At 40.8% G+C, this 22,755-nt stretch overlaps 1 protein-coding gene across 3 annotated transcripts in view; it reads right to left on the reverse strand.

Annotated features, from left to right (window-relative positions):
• ANO6 (anoctamin 6) overlaps positions 1-22,755 on the reverse strand; it is a 79,902-nt gene that overhangs the window by 48,263 nt on the left and 8,884 nt on the right. The window contains exons 2-4 of one of the 3 annotated variants that reach the window (XM_048500461.1): positions 13,845-13,955; positions 8,138-8,217; positions 2,595-2,723 (exon numbers count right to left, since the gene is read on the reverse strand). In XM_048500461.1, coding sequence (XP_048356418.1) covers positions 2,595-2,723; positions 8,138-8,217; positions 13,845-13,860 — 225 coding nt within the window. In that variant the 5' untranslated portion in view covers positions 13,861-13,955. The remainder of the gene's footprint in view (positions 1-2,594; positions 2,724-8,137; positions 8,218-13,844; positions 13,956-22,755) is intronic. The other 2 variants (XM_048500460.1, XM_048500462.1) reach the window with 2 other exon arrangements.

Below are 22,755 nucleotides of genomic sequence, written 5' to 3' on the forward strand. Positions count from 1 at the left end.
TTTAGTCATTTTAGTTTCTAGGGATAGTTGAGGCCTGATTTGATTCTCCCCCCCCCCCCCCCATCATGTTACAGCATACATATGGCTATCCCAGAGGATTTTCAAAGCAATAGATATTCAGAGGTGGTTTGCCACTGCTTGCCTCTGAATCATGCCCCTGGTATTCCTTGGAGGTCTTCAATCCTAACAGCCAGGGTCAGGGCTGAGTGTGTGTGACTGGCCCAAGGTCACCCAGCAAGTGCAGATGTGAACCTGGGTTTCCCAGATCTAGTCTGACATTTTAGCCACTATACCATGCTGGTGGTAGAATCAACTTATTTGTCTTTTTTGGTGAAACAGGACCCTACCAACAAAATCACCAGAAAAACCAACACTTTAATTAAGAACTTCTCAATTAATCCTAACATACACCAATGTCTAGCAAATCTGAAACCCTCCCTCCACTCCACTCCACTCCCATTCCCATTCCCACTCCCTCTCCCCCCCCTCTCTCTCTGTGAGGGGTTACTTTGAGCTCTAGCAATTAGAGGACTAATCTGCAGTGCCTGGTAGATGCAAGCGTGAAATAGGCATTCAGAGGAAGAGATGGAAATTTAGGCTTGCTTGTACTGTGGTCTATTTGGGCAGGTTTGATATGAATCCAAATTGGCTACTATTTCTGGCAATGCTCGGGAGAAATGCAAATGAATGAGTGGAGGGTAATAAAACATTATTCACAGCAGTAATAAAACATTTTGAAAGCATTTAAGTCGTATGATACTTAAAATACTTTTAAGTGTTATAACAATTGTAAAACATTTTGAAAGCATTTTGAAAATGTTGTCAAATTTTTTTTAATTCTGCTGTGTGCCATGGCCCATTGCTGTGTTCAGATTCATGAGTTTAGACATGTGATGGTGGCTTTGAGATGACCTGGTGCAAACAATTGTTCTTTGGTTGTAGTGGGGAAGGGTGGCCTTTGGTGATAGTGGGGGAGGGCGGCTACAGCCAAGAAATCAGAGGCTGATTCCACATGGGCCAAAAACAGCAGTGTGAAAATGGTGTGAAAATGGTGTAAAAGGGTTTTAAAAGGTATAAAAGGTTTTATACTGTTTTCATCCCGTTTTCACACTGCTGTTTTTGGCCCATGCGGAATCAGCCAGAAAGAGGCTGAGCAGCTTCATGTTTCAAGCTTTGGTGGAGCTATGGTTCAGTTGCAAAACATTTGCTTGGCCTGTAGAAGGCCCCTGATTGAATTCTTATCTAGAAGTCCTCTCCCTGGGACTCTGGAGAGCTGCTGCCAGTCAGAATAGACAATGCTGACTTTGATGGACCAAGGTCTGATTCAGTATAAGGCAGATTCACTTGTTCATGTGAGGGGAAAATGAGGCAAATATATATATATATATAAAAAGCTAACAGTGACTTTGTTAGTCATGCCCTAAATGCCGAAACGGCTGGATGGATCACCCCCCAAATTTTCACATGACATTCCTCCCTGTTGCGGGCAGGTAATCAGACCTTCAAATCGCCGAAAGTCCATACCTGAGCCAGGTAAAACATCTTTTTCTTGGCGCACCAGACCAAACCTTTGAAAAATATAGCCTTTTCAGCCACAATATTGCCAAATTTAATGCATATTATTCCTACTCAATTTCTCTGGAAGATACAGTTTGTAAAGGCACAAGAATCCCTGTTATGAAAGAATATGGCAAGCTTACATAATGTTTTTTTAAAGAACTAAATGTCAAAGGCCACAACCCACACATGGAAATCTATAAGAATAAGTCCCCTACCAAAGCTTTTCTTCCTGTGGAAAGCAAGCAATTTAGGGAGACAAGTTCTAGATCTTTATCTGTCAGAAGGTCCACCACTTGCTTAGCATGACATGGTATTAAACTCATGACCTGGAAAAACTGGCTTTCCTCCTTTTTTCTTTTGAAACATTTAGTCTGAGTTCTAGGGAACTCAAAAGCTGACATGCTGTAATGTGTCACTGGGGACTATATTTTTGGATTTTTGAATGGATACAGCTGTAAACAAAAGTTCTAATCTAGCCTTTTTGCCATGTAAAGTTTCTATGTGCAGAAGTTTTGCTTGGGGAAGGGGTAGAGATTTAAATGTGTATTCTGAAGAGGTCTGGTTTCCAGGACTACAACTATCATGTGATTCTGTATCGTGTGATTCTTTTGAATATGTAGATTAGTTCAAGTACTCAGAAAAGTAAAATAGGAAGAAGAAACAGAAATAGTTTTGTGATTTAAACAGTTCTGCAGATCTTTCAACATGTAAAACTTCCTGTCACTATCTTTAGCTTTAATTGTCTCTAGACAGCCTGTAAGAAACGAAGCATGCCAGCCCCAAGTATCTTTGAACACAGTGACTAGGTAAGATATCTTTTACCTTCAAGTAAATGAACGAGCAAAGGAAGAGAACATCGACCTGTCTGCGTTTGAGATGATATACATGATGACTCAGCTTATACAGTTTTTTTAAAATAAACTTTGAGACATTTTGACTGAGACATTTTTAAAAGCATTGAAAGCAGAAGCTTGGAAACATGCCCCAAGCAAAGCCTTGATCAATGGCCACATAAAGCAGAAAGCAATTCATACCTTTTGCTTTTTATTAAAGCTCCTCTTTCGATTTTCCTTTCTGCTCTCATCTTCATACACTAAAATAAAATCAATTCTTCTCTGGCCATCATTAAAGTACAGGGATTCAGGGTTCTGATTAAACTCTGCCTGTAAAAAAAGCGTAATACATTCAACATTATAATTTCAGTCCATCAATTTTTGTTTGTCATGAATAAATTCCATGGGACTGCCCAATTCAGCACAAGCAAGCCACCTAAAATGAACAGTTAATGAAAAAAATATAGATAGTGGATAAGGTCAGGACAAAAGGCGTTAGTAAAATGTTTAAGAAAAAACAGACTACACATAGCAGAATAAGAGTGCAATACTAAAATGACTTATATTCTTCTAAACTCAATGAACTGATTTGACTTAGAAGAGTGTAACTCAAAATAGGATGGAACTGCAAACAACTAATTGCAAACAACTAACTAAACTGCAAACAACTAACTGCAAACAACTAACTAAACAACTATATAAATCTGTCATCACAGATCTTGAGAACAAATACTGGTGGAGTATTTGTTGAAGAACTTGATTATATTTACACCAACAAATGGCTATATGTATAACTGGGTTTTAGATCAATCATCTATATGTGTAACTGCCTCTTACTGGCCATGTCCCATGGAACTGGGGAAGAGGTAAGCTGCATGTAGAAAGTGCCAGGTAAAGTCTCTGTCCCTGGCATCTATAGTTACAAGGACCTTAAGTAGCAGCTGCTCGGAATGACCACTGCCTTCAGAGCCTGTAAGCTGCTGCCTGTTAGAGTAGAAAATGCTGAGCAAGAGGATCCCATGGTTGGACTCTTAAATTCTGCAAGTGGGAGAAATCCCTTTCACCTCCCGTATTGGTCCCATCTTCCCCTTGTCACTCCATTTCATCCCTATCTATGCTCTTTCCACATCCTAAATGACTTGTCACAAGACCAGGGCTGGGGTGCTGCCCGCCTGTCTTATAAATCCTGGGTTCTTTTTCCAGATACTGAAAAATCGCTGAGTTTTCCAAAGATTTTATTGAAAAACAGAAAATAAGAAAATGTTCTAATACATAGATTTCTCAGCTAAAGCATTATTCCAAGCATGTTCTTTGCTGCAGACCTGGGATCAGGAGTTGCTTTCTCTTGCCCAGCCTGGATCAGAATCCTCTTTGTTCTCTCCCCTTGATTCTCAGGTAAACTCTGTCCCCCCCCCACCCCGTAAATCAACCTCTGTGATCGACAACCGTTTGGCAGCTAGCTTCCTTTGTGTAATTTATTCAAAGCATTAGGTTTCCTATCCAGAGATCAAAGATCCTTATTAGGTCAGGGCTATTTTGAGCAGGTTTGCACAGAAATATGAATTAAAAAACAAATAGGGCTTATTCCCAGGAAATGGTTTTTAGTATTCTAGCACCAGTTGCTCACTCTGCAAATATTTCTTCCACTCTGTCCCCCTACACTCTGTTCTTCCCAAAACAGCATGCCTCACCCACTCTTCTCCTTCTTGCAACATAATATATATTATGACTCTTGCAATTCATTAACTAAACAGGACAAAATAGAGAAAAATGGAAAAATGGGAACAAAGCACTGATGAACTATATAGAGAATATAGAATAGATGAAAGAATGGCATATTTCTTCAAAAAAGAATCTTTTGAAGAACCTATAGTTTTAGAAAGTGAAGTGAAAGCTGCATTGAGAGCACCTGGGAGAAACAAATCATCAGAAGCAGATGGAATATTAATTATTCCAAGCCACAGAAACAGAGTCTATCAAAATCTTAACAAGAATTATCTCAACAAATATGGGAGAGAAAACGATAGTTTACAGACAGGAGACATCAAAGACTGCAGCAACTATGTGACCATTATATTAATTTCTCAATTTTTTACAACTATGTTACCATATATGGAACAAGAAATGCCAGATGTTGAAAATGGATTCAGAAAAAGAAGAGGCACCAGAGATCTTACTGCAAATTTACATAGGTTACTGGAACACATGAGAGAATTTCAGAAGAAAATCAGACTGTGTTTCATGCATTACAGCAAAGCTTTTGACTGCAAAAGTTATGGTTGGTTTTAAAAGAAACAGCTATGGCACAAGGTCTGAGTGTACTCTGGACAAGAAGCTACTGTTAAGATAGACTATGCTTTCAAATTGACAAAGATGTCAGACCAAGATGTATTTTATCTCCCTGTCTCTTCAATCTACATACAGAACATATAAGGAAAGCTGGATTAGGTTTATATGAAGATGGAAAGAAAATTGGTGGAAGGAATATTAACATTTTGAGATGTCCAGATGACATCATGTAACCCCCATGCCCAGAATGGGTTGGCCCAGAATGGGTTGACCCAGTAAGGGGGTGGAGACTCAGAGCAGCAGAAAGGCTGAAAGAGCTCTTTGCAGAAGACAAGGGTACCAGACTCGGACCTTGATTTCTATAAGCCCTTAACACCTTGTTAAGGTAATTGCAATATTGTTGGGAACTACTGGGAAGGTAGTTGTTGTTTTTGCTATGTTGTAAATGTTGGAGTTTATTGTTTCAGGGTTTTCTTTTGTGTATGTAAATGGTGAGAGTTTTCTGGGAACCTTCATCATCTTGAATCCCGTTCACCAAGCCTTTGAAGTCTTCAAAACCAACCACCAGCAAAGAAGAATTGGACTTGGCAATATCAGTAGACTGTAAATATAAGGACTTGAAATGCAAACCTGAACAGGACCTTGAATTGTAAATGTTAAATGTTGATGTTTAATGTTATTTGTAAAGAGAAGTAAACTGTTTTGTTTAAATTTGGTTCTTTGCAACTCCTTCCAAGTACTGCCCCACAGAACCCACAAGCTGAGGTTACAATCACATTACTGGCAGAAAATAGTGAAGACTTTAAATGACTACTGATGAAGGTTAAAGCAAAAATTACCAAAGTGGGATTCAAGCTGAACAAAGTGGGAACAAAGCTGAACATCAATGTAATTACTACTAGGAAATTACACAACCTTAACATGGACAATGTCAAAATTGAAATTGTTAAAGATTTTATATTTATTGGCTCAATCTACAACCCAAAGGATGAATGTAAGCCTGATATCAAAGGAGATTGAGACTGGGTAGGACAGCCATGAAAAAACAACAAAATATCCTTATGTGTTAAGTATTTGCTGCTGGTGACCAAGATCAAGAGAATTCATATTATAATATTCCCCTCATACTATGTACATGGAAGTTGGACAAAGAAGAAAGATGACAGAAGGAAAGTAAATTCATTTTGAAATGTGGCCTTGTGGGAGACTATTGCAGATACCATGGATCACCAAAAAGACAAAGGGGTTTTAGAACAAATTAAGACTAAAATTCTTCCTAGAAGCAAAAATGACTAAACTTAGTCTATTGTATTTTTTCACATTGTGAGAAGTCAAGACAATAATGCTAGGGAAAGTTGAAGGCAGTAGATGAAGAGGAAGACCCAACATGAGATGGATTGACTCTATAAAGGAAACCATGCAGGACCTGAGCAAGATTGGTAATGATAGGATATTTTGGAGGTCATTAATTCCTGGGGTCAACATAAGCTGGAAGCAACTTGACACACACACACACTCAGGTTCATGGAACTGGCCTTAATATATTTTACTCCACTTTTTTTGCAGAGTTGCTACCTGCTAATGCAGAGGTGGACAGCAGTTGGGTTAGGAAGACCAATAGAAGTCCTGTATTGTTTTTCAGGATAGCCACTGATGGAGTCTAAGAGAAAAGGAGGCTAACTGTATCAAGTAGGTTGATGGAGGTGATCTCTCTCTCTCTGCCCTTTGCAAGACTATTTCATTAATATGTTTCATTTTTAATTTCAAAGTTTTAAAAGAACTCAGTGTTTTAGGCTGAAATTCTAGTAATAGATTCTGATTGAGGACACCATTGTCTTCAATATTTCTATCTGCATTGGCTTCATAGTACTAAACCCAGTAAGTGCAATTGATCCAGTCAGTTATGGGAAAGGTTGGGCTAATTCTATAAAATGCATTAATGAAGGGTGAAATGTAGTGATTTAAGGATTTGTCATGACTCTCTTATATACACTGGAGGTAGCAAATTAGTTTATGTCTCATCATAGACAAAACTTTATTCTTTGCTTCCCCTTTCCACTTCCTTCCCAATTAGGGCTTGTTGACATGTAATGTAATTTACACCAGTTGCTAATTACCCGGTATTATATGTTTATATGATTATGCTCTTGCGGGGATTATTTAATTAGCAGCTGGAGTATTGTAGGAAAACAGGCCATGTAATCTGTGAATAAAGCACCCATATTAGCTACTGTTACCCTGAATAATTAACCAGCCATTAATAATCTTAAATAATTAAGATTAAAATGACAGTCATGGATTTTCAAATGCCACAAATTTAGCTCAGCCCAATATCTGATTGATTTGTGTTGTATATTCAGTACATTTTTAAAAGAGACTGTTTGATGGGAAGTTTACTCCAGAGATGTATGGGTGGGGGATGTACAGAGCAGTTGTAAACAGAGTTATACAGTTGAAGCTAAAGGCCAATCTTTAGCCAAATATATGTAATTTTTCTTCAAACAACTCTTGCATGCTAACGTAGAATTTATAAGGATGTATGCATTCTAATTTATAAATTATGATGTGGTTCTTTAAATGTATTTCATTTATTAGCTAAAATAATACACCACTTTTCATTAAAAAGTTCAAAGACCATATGCCATGTCAATAAAAACACAAACATGGTTAGAAAACAGTCCAGTTTGAAGGTTAATGGAATCAATGATGTGGATCACAGTCTCAATTTCTAAATGGCATCTGAAGCATATTTTTATCTGTCTGCAATTATCTTTACTTCTGAATGCAACCTGAAACCAAAATGTGAAGGGAATGAGACAAATTAGAAACATAGTGCTGGCAGGAGTGGGTGCTAAACTAATTTGCTTCTTTCCCCAAACTGTTTCTTGCTAGGTAGTTTCACTAAAATGAGTTAAATAAGATCTTGAAGAACTACTGGGAGAAAAATATATGGGGCAGAGCAATCTGGAAAGACACATTATGGAGTGGTGAAAATATTGGCAGCTCAACTTTTGGCCAATCATGCTGTGTTTTAATTCCTCCACCCACCCTGCTTTACCAGAAATGAGTAGCAATGTGATTCTAACACACAAGTTTTTGCCAACATATCTATTTTGTTAATCTGGTCTGTGAATGAATGAATGAATGAATGAATGAATGAATGAATGAATGAATGAATGAATGAATGAATGAATGACACATCTATTTTGTTCCTGAGAAATGGTACAAATTTCATTTGCAAAAAAGGGATCCACTACTAATCTTCCACTCCAATAGGACGTACAAGATGTGATGCTTGCTGCCTATAAAGACTTATCAGTACATTTCAATAGAAGGAACAGTTTCTATACTGATTCAAGATCTCTGCGTGTGCATTACAGCATGCAGTGGGCTCAGGACCAGCATGCTGAATTTTATAGGAAAGCAAAGATACTATCAGGGGAAATACTACCTACCCATTCCGGTGTATGAAGAATTTGCTGGTTAGATGCTGTTCCATAGTTGGGGAAAATAGTTTGCTGCACTTCTTCTAATACTAAAAAAAGCACAAATGAGATGTTCGAGTTAGTGATTACAGCCATCACCCTTTCTTCATCTGAGGAAGAAATCCTCCTCTTGTTTATGACCCTGCTGTAATGTTGCAATTTGACTTTGTGGTTAAAAATTCTATGCAGAAATAATAACACACATTTATGACCTAAAGCCCTGTGACTGTTCATCTGCTGACAGTACTGGTGTCACATTACCTATTGCGGCACTACACTGGCAGAGGTATCATGTTCTTATTCTGTTTCTCTTCCACCATGAAACGGAAGGCAGTATAGGTTTTCCAGGAGGCCTGTTACTGAGGCGTGGATCATATCCAGACCAGCTTAGGTTCAAAAGGCTGCTGTACTATGTATTTTCCAACTTCACTGCTCAATTGCTGACATAGTACATTAGAAAAACTGGATATTTGGGAAAGACTTATTTTTATAACTTATTTTATTGTTCAGTGAACCATATATTTTACTCAGTAGTATTCACTCAGCGGCTTGCAAATTCACATTTATAAAAACCCAAAAGAGCCACATGACTACTGTCCACCACCCCACAACACACATGTACAGTAATAAAGGTACAAGTGCTGTATATGGAACTGTAAGCATAGCTGCATCTACATAATTTTTCAGGCCCTATACTTCTATGTGTAACATTGGGCTTGCAGCTCATCCTTCAGTCCCCCAGAAAGCAGCTGTTTCAGGATGGGACCCATCTGCCAACCACAAACTCCTACTGACCAATGGCCTTTACCATCTTTTTGGAACATGGTGCTGTTACCACACTGGAGGATGGTGCTCAGAACAGCCACAGGTTGTGTGGTGACCTGCCATCCATCTCAGCAGGCAGCAAGTCAAAGAGCTACATGTGGTTCCTAAGTCACTATCACTGATCTAATTGTTCTGATCACTCAAAGATTTAGAAGGCATCCATGGAACATTCAGATGGGGAACCTTTCCATACAATCATATTTGAACACACTCAATGTGAAGTTTCTGTTCATTGATTATGAAGGACAGAAATATGGTTAAATTTTCCAAAAACTAATGAACAGGGCAGCCAGTGAGGTGGCACCTCTATATTTTAAACAGGTTCACCTGGGTGGAAGCATGCGGTATATTAAAATGTCATACAGAATAGGGCAGAATTGGAACCAATCAAATTTGCTAAAATGTGTGTGGAAGAGGAAAATGCTGTGGGCACCAAGTTGAAGGTGAACCTGATGCCCACACCATTCAGCCATCCCAGGCAAACTTAGCAAAGTTGGATGGTTCCTTTCAGGAGACTCACACCAGCAGCCCTGCAGGAAATAAGTGCCCCTACCCACAGCAAGACCACTACCACAGTGCCTCCTGTTGAAACCTCTACCACAGCGCCAGCTGGGCATAACAGAAAGCCCCATTGAAGTCTATGCTGGGAAAAATGTTTCCCACCACAGAACTTGCTGAAAAGCCTGGCAGATTCTGGGGAATTTCTGAGTGTGTAACCACTGGCTGCACATTTTTGAAGATAGAGACACCAGACTTTCAAGGTGGTTCCAAGAGGTCTTGGGTAATAGCATCCAAGCTTGGTGAGCTTTGCTTTTGGAGTGGTGGGGGGCGAGTTGAGAGAGTTCTGAGAGAACTCAGCCCGCAGGCTTCATGGGCAGGAGTGTGGAAACAAAATAAGCCTTTTGGGGGCCCATAAAATTGGACCCTCAGAAGCAAAGGTCTCTAAGCCTGGATGCTATTACCAGGAGGGCTTCCTGGAGCCACCATGAAAGTCTGGTGCCTCTATCTTCAAAATGTGCAGCCTGCCTCAGAAATTCCCCATTGGCTACAATGGAGCAAAGTCACTGCAAAACATATAATCTTGGGCAAATTTCTTGGGGTGCCTGTAAGAGGTGTATTTTTAAAGCTAGTGACACCAAAATTTCTGGGTATCCATCCTGACCCAACTATTCTTTGTGAGTACCACCCAAGTTTGGTGGGGATTAGGTTCAGGAGGGACCAAAGTTATGGTCCCTCAAATGGGCAGCCCCCCATTTCCTGGTAGCTCCCATTGAAAACAATGGGGATGGGGGGCATTCCATTTGGAAGTCCATAACTTTGCTTCCCCCAGACCAAACATCACTAAACTTGGAGTGGTATCATCAGAGCTGATCTCTGGATGATGCCTGGAATCCTTGGTGCTGCCCCAGCTTTCAAAATGCCCTCCCTACAGACCAAAAAACATAAAATACCCCCCAAAGAGCCCAAATACATTGCATTAGCATTTGTTCATATTTAGACGGGACATAATCCAGGACACTTTTTTTTTGTCCAAATGTGCCCAAATTTGCCCAGATTCCAGCTGAATCTGGTATTTGTTTCATCTGAATCTCCAACCCTCAAAAGTGATGCTGTTTCAGGGTAGGGGAGAATCCACCCCCAAACATCATCACTTTCAATTTTGTTTTAACCGGGGACCCCAGATTCGCCCTTTAAGGTGGATTTAAAAGAAGAATCTGAGCTCCCTAGTTTAAGCACCATTGAAAGTGATGGTGTTTGGGGGTGGATTCCACTGGAGGTGTTTTGTGAGAGATGATGCTGACATTTGTTTGGTAAATGTTTTGCTGGGGGTGATTTGTGAGAGATTTACATGCTTAATACCCACTTGCACTGGCTTGGAGTTGTTTCTCAGGCTAACAACCTACCTCATAGGGTTGTTGTGATTAGGAAATTAGGAAAAGAGTTGGTGGGGAGAGAGCCATGTATGTTTTGCTGGGAGTGGGAGGTGTTTTGTGAGCTGGTGCAAAAAAAAATCATTGTTTGTTCATGGTGGGGGAGGGTGGCCGCCCATTCGCCGGCGGGGGGCGCCAAACTCAGGTTTTGTCCCCGGGCTCCAGTTTGCCTAGGAACGCCCCTGCCTGGATTGTACCTTCCAACTCTATAATTCTAAAAGAAGAAGAATTTGGATTCACACTCCGTCTTTCTCTCCCGTAAGGAGTCTCAAAGTTGCTTGAAAACTCCTTCTGTTCCTTATCCCACAATAAACACCTTTTAAGGAAAGTGAGGCTGAGAGAGTTCTGAGAGAACTGTGACCAGCCCAAAATCACCCAGCAGACTTTATGTATAGGAGCAAGGAAACAAATCCAGTTTTCCAGGAAAGAGTTCATTGCTCATGTGGAGAAGTGGGGAATCAAACCCAGTTGTCCAGATCGGAGTCCACCACTATTCACCACTATACCTCACTGACTCTCTAGAGGAGAAACTTTTTAAGAAGACTCCAGTGTTTGCTCCAGTGACTGCTTTGTTGTTGAAAGGCTCAAGAAGCAGTAGTGGAAGCTACAGAGAAAACAAGTCTCATTGGACTTCCACTCAGAATCTTGTTGCCAAGCTTATTTTTTTTCTCATGTGGGTCCTTCTTCCTAGCGTCCGTTGGCAACATTCACTTTCTCTGGACCTGCTAGGATACATTTCTACAACAAAAACTTGCTTCTGTAACACTGCCAACAGGACCACACAAACTGCTTTCTCTCAAACCAGATTTTGTGAAAAATGAATACCTTCAAACCCCAGAGAGTTGGCCTATTTAAGGCCCTGACAGTGATAAATCATCTTAAGATCTTTGATTTGGGAAGGGAAAGGAGTTTTAAGGGTGGAGAATACCGTAACCAACAATGTACACTCGGCTGCAATAAGTACAGTATTTTCCTCAGCTGCAATGAGTACAGTTGTTTTGCTTAAACCAAGATGTGTGAATAGAAAGGAAGTGTTTTAAGAAAGGAGGTGCTAAACGTTGTACTTATCCCTACTTCCAACATCCAGGTACAATATGTGAATCATAACTTGAAATGTTGGTCCAGCTGAGTATAATTACTTGGTGCTTAAAACAAGAGTTGCATCATAAAGAAAAATTACAGCAAGACTTTTAAAACTATAACATTTTGAAAGCCATGTTATTTTTTAAAATTATGCAGGGAAAAAAAATCCTTCAGTGAACTTACTGTATTATACAGTCAGTGGATCTTCAAATGGATGTTCAAAGCACAATGACATATCTGCTGTAATTACCTTTAGTGCTATCAAACTATTGCTTTGAATTACTGATACATTTTATACTGCTAACATTTTAAAAGAAAGTGCTGAAAAGTTTGGGGAAGCTGGTATACACTCAAAGTATGGCTGGTCTTAATAATTGACATTTTACTTCCTTTAGTTCCACAAATAAATGTTTGGTATCTATAGCAGTAGGCCTCTTACATTGATGGCAGAAACATCTTAATATACCAGCAACATGGAATCTGTTAAAGAAATGTGACATATGCATAAACACTGTTCATTATTTCTAAGACTCTTCATGACTTTGCAGTTTGGAAGACAACTTATGTAATGGAATGCATTATATTCAATTCACACAGATGTGTTCTTCTGTCTTTATTAAAGAGCTAGAAGCTTGGTCATTATTGTGAAGGATCTAGGTTAAAAATAATGGCAAATCACACAATATGAAGTTGTTGTTTAAGGGTAGAAGTACATGTTATTTGCAATGTGTCTACACAAATTCTGAGGGTACATCACTCCAGGAAGGAAATATTTTTAGAAATGGCATGGAGCAGCTGCTTCTCTTTTCTCCCATTCACAAATATTCCACCACCCATAAAACCATTTCCCCAACCCTGTCATGTTTATCACTTTGGGATAGGAAACTGAAGTGGAAAAGCAACAGATGGAAGAAAAGTGGGTCTGTTCTTTCTGCCACTTTTTTCCAAAGGCCCCACCTCTTAAATTGCTTTGTCCCAACAGTATATTTTGAGGAAAGGGAATTGTTAATATGTTGAAATAGTTCAGTCTTTAGTTTGTTTTTATATAATACAGCAAATGTTCCCAAACATGAAGTAATATTTAATAGTATTTTAAACATTCCATGGCTATTAGAACAGTTTTTTTTAACTTGGAAAAGTAAAACAACTGACCCTCCCCTCTCATCCCTGTTGTTCTCCAAATGCCAGCCACAGTGGTAGGGAAGGAAAATGCTGCATATTCTATCATATGTGATAAACAGGTTGATAGAAGTAATTTTTTGATCATTTGGAGCCATATATCCATTTCCGTGCACATTTTGTCAGTCTCTTCTACATCAGCACAGTAGTGAGCTGCATATAAGAAACTAAAAAATAATTAATCTCTTCCATATCATACATCTGATGAACTATGATTTACAACAGTTTATGCTGGAATAAATTTTGTCAGTCTTTAAGATGCCACAGGACTCCTGGTTTATTTTTCTACAGACTAATGTCTATCTGGACTAATGTCTATCTGGACTAATGTCTATCAGACTATCTGTCTATCTGGAATTTTCTTCCACCTTGTTCTCCTGCCAAAGGCAATCACTTCAGAAATACATGTGCCCAATAGAACACATGCCAATCAATCTGCCTGCCTGCTTTCATCTTGCCCTCCTTTGAAGGAGCTCAGGGCAGTTCTTCCCACAGGCACTTTATGCTCACAACAGTGAGCTTCATGATTGAATCTCCTGTTTTCAAATGGTCCTCCAGTCATGACTCCACAGTGGCTGAACAACAGAAAATGGTCTGTTAATCCAACTTGGATCATCTTCTGAATACTTTTTTATAATTCCTTTACCTGTTGTGCTTACCTGGCAATTGTTCCATGTTGTTTCCAACTTGTATTGGCCTTAGATTCTCATACAGAGCTCTGGGAGCTACCCTCTGCTGTTATGGCAAGGCTGAACAGAAACCAAGATGTCCTAAATGGACACAAGGAGCCAAACCTCAGAATATACAAATACCAAAAATGCAGTGTCATGAAGTGACACTTTAAGCATGAAGGAGAGGAGAGAATGAACACCAGTTGCCAAACAGAAAAAAAATTCTTTTTAAACCAACCAACGTATTGTGTAAAAACACATTTTCTTGTGGTGAGCAATCTGTTAAAAAAATCTTGAAGAACCTGACAGACCAGATTAACATAGACTAAAGGAACATTAAACATATACAGAAAAAGAGGAACACATTGCTCAACTAGTAACAGTCATTGCAAGCAGCAAAGGTTTTCAGAAGAATTCAGTATGATGAAAAATAGAGTAACTGTATGCCACCTCTCATTCCCTCCCCTTCCCTTGAATGCCACCCCTCCCTCCCCTCCCCCTCCCTCCGCTAGGGTGGGGAAGGTTCAGATGTTGGGTCCCCTCTCCTTCCCTCCCTTGCATGCCACCCCTTACTCCCTCCCCTCCCCTTGCATGCCACCCCTCCCTCCCCTCCCTTGCATGGCACCGCTTCCCCGCAAAGGCTGTTCTGGGTGATTATTGGGGAGCCAGCATGCCATAATGGATAGGGTTAGGGTTCTCCTTCTCCCTGTGTACCAGAGTCCTAGTCCAAATCAGGAACATGTGGCCCATGCGGAATCTACCTTTGTTAAAATCATTTGGACCATTTGAATTAACAGTAGAAACAGCATCACCAAAGACTATTTATACTTGTGAATAAGTATAACTGTACCCCAAACTTCTTATTATTTTATAATAAAACGTAATTTTTTTTTACTGTTTTCAGTTCAGACAGCAATTAACAGCCTCTATGTGCTGCATCATGAATCTCTTGAAGCCACTGAAAATGCTGGCTTTTTTCCATAAAATAGCTGACAGACCTCTTACAAAGCCTTGGAGGATGACAGCCCTTAACAAACACGCTATGCAAATTTTTATTCATAACTGTTCTATATAAACCCAGATGAAGTAGTTTTACAAAGCTCTTTTAAATGGAAAACTGCATTTGAGCATTTTATTGTTGAATTTTGAACTGATGTATGCCCTCAAATCTTTACAAAGAAAGAAACAATGGGTTCTGTCTCCTGGACTTTCCTCCTTGGAATAGTACAGTCTAGAACCATTTCCCATTGCTGTGGCTCAGAGGAGAACTACAGGGTGGCTACAAGTGGAGCAGCCATGTGGATGCTCTCCATGCAGCCAGTCCAGGAAGCTACTACCTGCACATACACCTGTTAACAAGCTTTTCCAAAGCTGAGCTGCAGTGCTTTGAATACCAAGGCTTAGCTGTGAAGCAGGTAAGAGGGGTTGTCAGACTGCTGTGGGAGGGGAGAGAGTTAGAATGATCATCACCCGCTGGCAATTCTATGCCAATGCAGCAGAGGGGTGAGGGCAGAAATGTCTGCAAGTGACACTATTTCTGCATGTTGGCTTCCACAATCACAGTGGATTTTTTTACCACTGTGTGGAAGCAACCAACATTATAGACTTTCCATGGACCTGCTGTGACATTATGCATCCACTGTCTCCCAACCAGTAATTTAGGAACCAAAACTATATTCCTTACAGTTACAATAAATGAAATAATACCATGGGAGCAACAAGTTAGTTAGGCCGTTTCCGCACGGGCAATGAATGGCGGCCTGGAGATGGTAAAAACGCCGTCTCCAGGCCGCCGATACTGAAACGCATTAGGCACAGCTGCATCAAGAAGCCGCTGCTGCCCTCGCTGGCCGCCCGCTTCGGTGCAGCCAGTAAGCGGCGTTTCCCCAGAGCGCTTGGAAGCGCTCTTTTTGGGGAAACGCCGCCTGGCAGCCGCTGCCGCTTAAGCGAGCGGCAGCGGCTTCGCGATGCATATCCCCCAGCTCAGTTTACCTTGTCCCGGTTCGGGCGTGTCGCCGAGGCCTGGGGACATGTCTTCCTGCCCTCGCGCCGCTGGAGCAGGCAGCGCAGGGAGCCAGAGGGGCGTGTCCCCAGGCACAAATCGGGCTGGCGCGCCGAGGCCTGGGGATACAGTTGGCCGGGCGCCGGCGCTCCGCAGCGCCGGCTGCCCGGCTGTTTCCAGGACCGTCCATGCGGATGGTCCCAGCGTCGTCGGGTCGGCGTCGTAAACGCCGACCCGGCCGCTTCATCCTTCGTGCGGAAATGGCCACAGTTAATTAGTTACCCTTCCATAAAATAATATATTCATGGATGATGATTTTATTTGTTTGTTTGTTTGTTTACTTATTTATTTACTCTACCCCCAAAGGGCTCTGAGTGGTGTACAACAAACCAACAAGAACAACAGACAATGTAGCATAAACAACATAATCATATAATACATTAAATAATACATTAAAATCCATTAACATTCAGTAGCAACAACATAACCGGTCCATGTTTATTGATGGTGCCCGATCCTAATACTCCTGGGAGGAGACCAGCAATTGCGGAGGTTAGATGGTATATGGGAGCATCATGAGGGGGTGGATAATCCGTGGCCAGCCTCTCCAAAGGCCCGGTGGAACAGCTCAGTTTTGCAGACCTTGCAGAACTCCCCAAGGTCCCGCAGGGCCTTAACAGCTGGAGAAAAAGCGTTTCACCAGGCAGGGGCCAGGGTCGTAAAAGCCCTGACCTGGGTAGAGACTAGCCACACCATGGAGGGGCGAGGAACCACCAGTAAGTTTACCTCTGCTGAATGCAGAGGTTGAGCCGGGACATATGGGGTAAGGCGGTCTCGAAGGTATGAGGGCCCCAAGCCATGAAGGACCTTAAAGGTCAACACCAACACCTTGAAGACAATTCGGAATTCCACTGGGAGCCAGTGCAGGTGGGGCAACACTGGGGAGATGTGATCTTTAACAGAGCCACCCACGAGGAGGCAAGCCACTGCATGCTGAACCAGCTTCAATTTCTGGATCAACTGGAAGGAAAGGCCAAGTAGAGTGAGTTACAATAGTCTAACCTGGAGGTGACTGTTGCATGGATCATTGTGGCCAGGTCAGCCTAGGAAAGGTAGGGGGCCTGGCAAAGATGGAAGAAAACAACCCGGGTAACATGTGCCACCTGGGTCTCCATTGAGAGAGATGAATCCAGGTGGATCCCCAGGTTGCGAGCCGAAGAGGTTGGTGTCAAACAGACCCCTTCCAACATCGGTGGCTGAAAAACACCAACTCCCCACCCCCCACGGCCCACCCAGAGGATCTTTATCTTTGATGGATTAAGTTTTAATCTGCTCTGCTTCAACCAACCAGCAACCGCCTCCAACAATGCTGTAGGGGAAGCGCCCCCCCCCCCCCACCATCAACAGAATGAGCTGAGTGTCATCAGCATATTGATGACGGGTCAGCCCAAAACTCCACACCAGCTGAGCAAGGGGTCACATATAGATGTTAAATAACAGCAGGGATAGTAAGGCCCCTTGCGGCACACCGCAATGAAGTGGGCACCTTTGGGAAGCCTGATCCCCCCACCACACTTGCTGACTCCGCTCCTGGAGGAACATGGTAATCCACTGAAGGACAATGCCCCGCACCCCGGAAACGGCCAGGCAGTGGGTCAAAAGGTCATGGTCGACCACAGCAAACAGTGCAGTAAGGTCCAATAATACCAGCAGCACCGATCTGCCTCGGTCAAGCTGCATGTGGAGCATATCTGTGATGGCGATGAGGATGGTCTTTGTCCCATGCCCAGCATGGAAACCGGACTGGAAGGGATCGAGTGCTGATGTGTCCTCCAGGAAGCCCTGAAGCTGGTCCAACACCACATTCTCAATTACCTTCCCCAGAAATGAAAGATTTGAGACTAGGTGGTAATTGGCCAGATCACTAGGATCTAATGATGGTCTTTTCAAGAGTGGGCGGACCACTGCCTCCTTAAACCCACCCGGAAACACTCCTTGCTCAAGGGAGCAGTTGATGATATTCAACAGGTAGGGTCGTAACTCCTCCTGGCATGCTTTAATTAACCAGGCGGGGCATGGATCTGGAGGACAGGTAGTAGATCTAACAGCAGGTAGGGACCTGTCAACATTGGCCTCAGTGAGCAGGGAAAACTGGTCCAAATGAGGACCTGAAGATGGCAACGGCAAGACAGATTACATGACTTCCTAAACCGAAGACTCTACTGAATATGTATGATGGGGCTCCATTCCTTCTTTCCCCTTCTCTCATCTCCTCTGATGCTTTTAGTTTGTAGTGGATCTCAGCTGCACTAAATTTGACCACAGAGGGCTAATTTCCTGTCAAAACTGCATTTATAAAAACCCTAAAGTAGTGGGATTACAGTAATCACTTGCCCCCCAAAAGATAGAAAGATCCTGTCTCTGAAGTAAGTTCCAAGATCAATTCAAACTGGATAGGAACACTTAAGGCTCTTTGCCTATGTGTATATATGGTTGGAGAAAGGAATATTGGCATGATTTGAGGAGCATACACTGATGAACAGGACCTTGGAGCCCCAATGGACAACCTTTAAATATGGAACAATTAACTGCATTTTCCTTATGCCATATACAGCACTTTTAAAAAATAGTATTGTATTTTGAAAAGTAAACCTGCCAAAAATAATGATTTCATCTGAAAATGGACTCAGGGGAATTACCATGGGAACTATTTCACATTTTAGATCTGTTTAAATGGTTATGGGGCAAGAATCCATTGAATAATGTATCTGTTATATAGATTGGCATGTCATAGATGTTTCCCTGCCAATGGATAAACACAGAGGAAACTGCTACATTTCAAAACAGAGGAAACAATTTTTCTTTGACTGTGCTACAGTGCTTGAAATTAGCAGTTGGTCTTGAGGAAATTTCCCTCTGCTTGGGTTTTATGTATGCCTGCCACAAAATACAAGAGAATCAATAATCAGAAACTCCATCACAAACCCTGTATCTTGCTTGGGTTCATACACTGTTAAACCCATCGCTTGTTAAATTACATATATCCACTGCAGCTTCATACTCTGTGGATTTAAAGAAAACCTTTAATCCCACTTTTAAATACATAGTTCACAGTGCCAAGTACATTTTAGCTCTATACATAGCTTTCTCACAATAAAATTAGTCCCATTTGTGCTGGTTCACTCAGCACTGCATGTTTTCCTAATTAGAAACAGACATCTCAACCCCTCAATCTACAAGGAAGCAGCAGAAGAAAACAAAGAATACTATGTGTCCTGTGCTGGTAGTAGAAACTTCATATTTGGCATCTGTTTACTTGCTCTGTTTTCAAATATCTCTGCAAATCAGAGTGGCTGAATCCCAAGGTGTCCTTTTTCATTTACGCTTTATTAGAAAAAATGATAATGCTAAAAAGAAAGGAGCATCCTACCGCTAATGTAATGTACAGAAAGGCAACATGCAATGTCCACATGTTTCCTGCCATTTCTTGGAGCATGTTAATACTGTGTTGAAAAACAATATAGATAATATATCTTGTTCTGCACTTTATGTTATTTTATTGGCATAAAAGAATTAAATGCAAGCTAAGGAGAGACATCTAGCAACTGTTTCAGTAACAAGGGGGTTAAAATCAGCTAGTAAATGGATTTTTCTCTCATCAGATAAATTGCTGTATGAGTTTGTCACAGGATGAATTAAAAATTTCCCAAATGTTTGCATACAAGCCTCAGCACAAAAGCACATGCTGAATTGTGTTTATCTCCTGGATAGCCTCCTGGATAAATATCACCACCTGCCCTCCCAGCCCTTTGTCCAAGAATGGTGTAGGACTGAGAAACCTGGCAGGGCAAGTTATCTCAAGAAGACTCTTTTGCCCTCCCTAATCCAGATTTTCGTAACACATGTCAGGTCACCATTGTGTACTACAAAGTAGTCTTGTAGCATCTTAGAATATCTTAAAATAATTCTAGCCATAAAATTACTTATCTTAAAATAACTATAGCTTTAAAATTTCGAAAAATAACTCTGACCTTAAATCTCTAATTCTAACCTTAAAATTACCTAGTTAGTAGGCTAAATAGCAATGAGTGAGATGAGGGGATTGATCTTTACATAGTAAATCTGGTGATATCAGGACTTTTAATGATGTTCTATGAGAAGTCCCCATTCTCAGTTGGGTCAGATGATATTATTCTGCAGGACTTGGAAAGCCCAGCAGCCCAGCATCAGGAACAGCCTTTTCCAGGAACAGCCTTTTTTCAGGAAGGGCATAGCCAAAGGGGCAGGCTCAGGGATGGGGCTGTAGCAAGAAGGAAGCTATAAAAGCCTCAAGTCAGAAGAGCTGCAGAGTTCCCAGTCTCAGTCCTGTAATTTTCATGCTTTGTTTCTTTAGATATGTTCTGTTGAATACATGTAGATTAGTGTGGAAGATGAAGGGGAGGAGAAGGCTATATGAATTGCTCAAAGAACTTAAAACAGCACTTTTACTCAACATGGTTGTTGAAAAACTGGAGCTTCTTTTTGATTGGAAACAGCTAGAGACTCTACGATTCCATGTCATTAGGGCCCCATTAATACATTTCCAGGTCCTAAATTTAAGAAGCATTATTTATTTTTATTTATTTATAATTGAGTTTATATACCGCCCCTCCCCCGAAGGGCTCTGGGCGGTGAACAGCACAATAAAACAACAATTACATTAAAACCCCATTAAAACAGCAAATTAACATTAGAGCAAGATGATATGGCAATTTTATTAATTAATTATATTCATTTATTTTAGTGGTTTATCTTTGTTTTTAGAACCCCTTAACAATCTGAGGCTCTAAACTGTAATTTACTTAATTTGTGCATAAATCCAGTTCTTCATGCCATCTTTAGCTGATAACTTGACTGGTGTTAACTTTTAAAGCCCTGGAATATATGAATAGCCTTGTCCATGAGACTGCTCATCAGTTGAGATCATCATCGTTAGAGGCCTATTTTCTCTGTCTTTGAAGTCATGGGCATCAACCAGATGAAGACATTTTCCAACCCAAAGAATATTTGCCTACGATCATCTTTTGTTATCACTGAGGCACTGGGCAAAATCTGTATTGTCACAAAGAAGAGGAGGAGGAAAAGTTTGGATTTATAACCTGCCTTTCTTTCCTGTAAGGAATCTCAAAGCAGCTTATAAACATCTTGCTTTCCTCTCCGCACAACAGACACCTTGCAAGGTAGGTGGGGAGCGTTCTGAGAGAATTGTGATTAGCCCCAGGTCACCCAGCAGGCTTCATGTGTAGAAGCAGGGAAAACATCCAGTTTACCAGATAAGAGTCAACTACACCACACTGGCTCTGCTCAAGCCTTTGATAGTGAAGGGTTTTTTTAAAATTTAGTGGGACAATTATATTAATGTTCACTGCTTTCATTGCTTTTAGGTTATATTGTTGCCTTTATTTTGCTGCTTTTAATTGCATTGCTTACAGTTTTATAATTTAAACTATTTGCTTTTATGCACAGTAAAGGACATTGTTCACTGGAACAGAAAGTGACATAAAATTTTCATTCATTCATTGTAATTAGTTTGTAAGTGCAAAATGAAACCTTCATTTTTAGAAACAGTATTCCTCTGGATACCAGACTGCAAGGACAAACAATGGAATATGGTTAATTCTGGCACTGGGCTGACCACTGATGGAGACAGAATGCTGAGTTAGATTTCTTATATTCCTTTCAACATAAAAATCTAATGAGATGTGTGAATTAATTTGCCACATCTTCCTGGATCTTCTTTATGCTGAATGCTCCTCCAGGTCCTAGAGCCTGCTGTGTCCCTTTCCCCTACTCCCCTCCAATTCTCTGTTCACATCAGAAAATGGTATTTAAGCACTGCTTCTGCCTGCACTGTTAAACACTGATCTTCGTAAAAAGATCATTTTATTGGCCCAGATGTCTATTAGCAAGACTTCCCTTTTTGTAAAGTTGCACCCACTATTTTATGTCCTACAGGACACAAAATAATGATTTACATTATTACAATGGGTGGAGAAAAGTTCCACAAGAGTCTTGGAAATGACTTCTGGCTGTTTCTCTGTGATGCAAGCATTCTTTCCTGTGGTCTTATATCTGCACTGCATGTGACAAATCACCCTGAGCAAACAGTAAATGTTAAACATAAAGAAATCACTACTGTACTTCTTAAAAAGTGCACAGCAGATGGATTTTCTTCTGTTTGCTTTCTTGGCTCTTTCCTTTCCTTTGTGTGCCAACAAGTCACTCCAATTAGCATTCTAGCTTGGACCTAACACTACAATATTGCAGAAGAGGGAGACGCCTATTAACCCTTGAGCCTGTGCATATGTTCTGTTTAATATGTTTTGCTTCAGCAGTAACTAAATTACCCTCTTGCCAATCTGCATTTATTCTCATAAATTCATACTGCACTGCTGCTCAAGACAACAGAAGACTGAGATGTTCCAGATTAATATGTAACTGGTTACTAAACAGAAAGACAGGTCTGACGAAAAAAAGTGACATTACTGAGATGGAATGGGTATTTTGGAGAACCAGAGCCTAAAGTATATCCATAATGCACAGATGAGAAACATCTCAGTATGAAAATGAAATTGAAAAAGATCCTGACATTGTAAAAAGGCCAGATGCAATATTAGCTTGTTATGTCCAAGCTCAAAATTGAATGCAGATAAGAAAAAATTGTTCACAATTATAAGTTGTATGGCAGAGCAAGAAATAGCAATAGCTTTCTTGAGGGCAAGATGCTTAAAAGTTACTGTTATTTTTGTTGAGATGCATAGCACTTATCTTTCTGTAAAACACTTTAGACCAAATATCTTTCTTCTGAAATAACTCCTACTGGAGTAAAAGAGACTATTCTAGAATAAACACACTAAA

The sequence above is a fragment of the Sphaerodactylus townsendi genome, linkage group LG06, assembly GCF_021028975.2.
Source record: "Sphaerodactylus townsendi isolate TG3544 linkage group LG06, MPM_Stown_v2.3, whole genome shotgun sequence".
NCBI classification, from domain to species: Eukaryota; Metazoa; Chordata; class Lepidosauria; order Squamata; family Sphaerodactylidae; genus Sphaerodactylus; species Sphaerodactylus townsendi.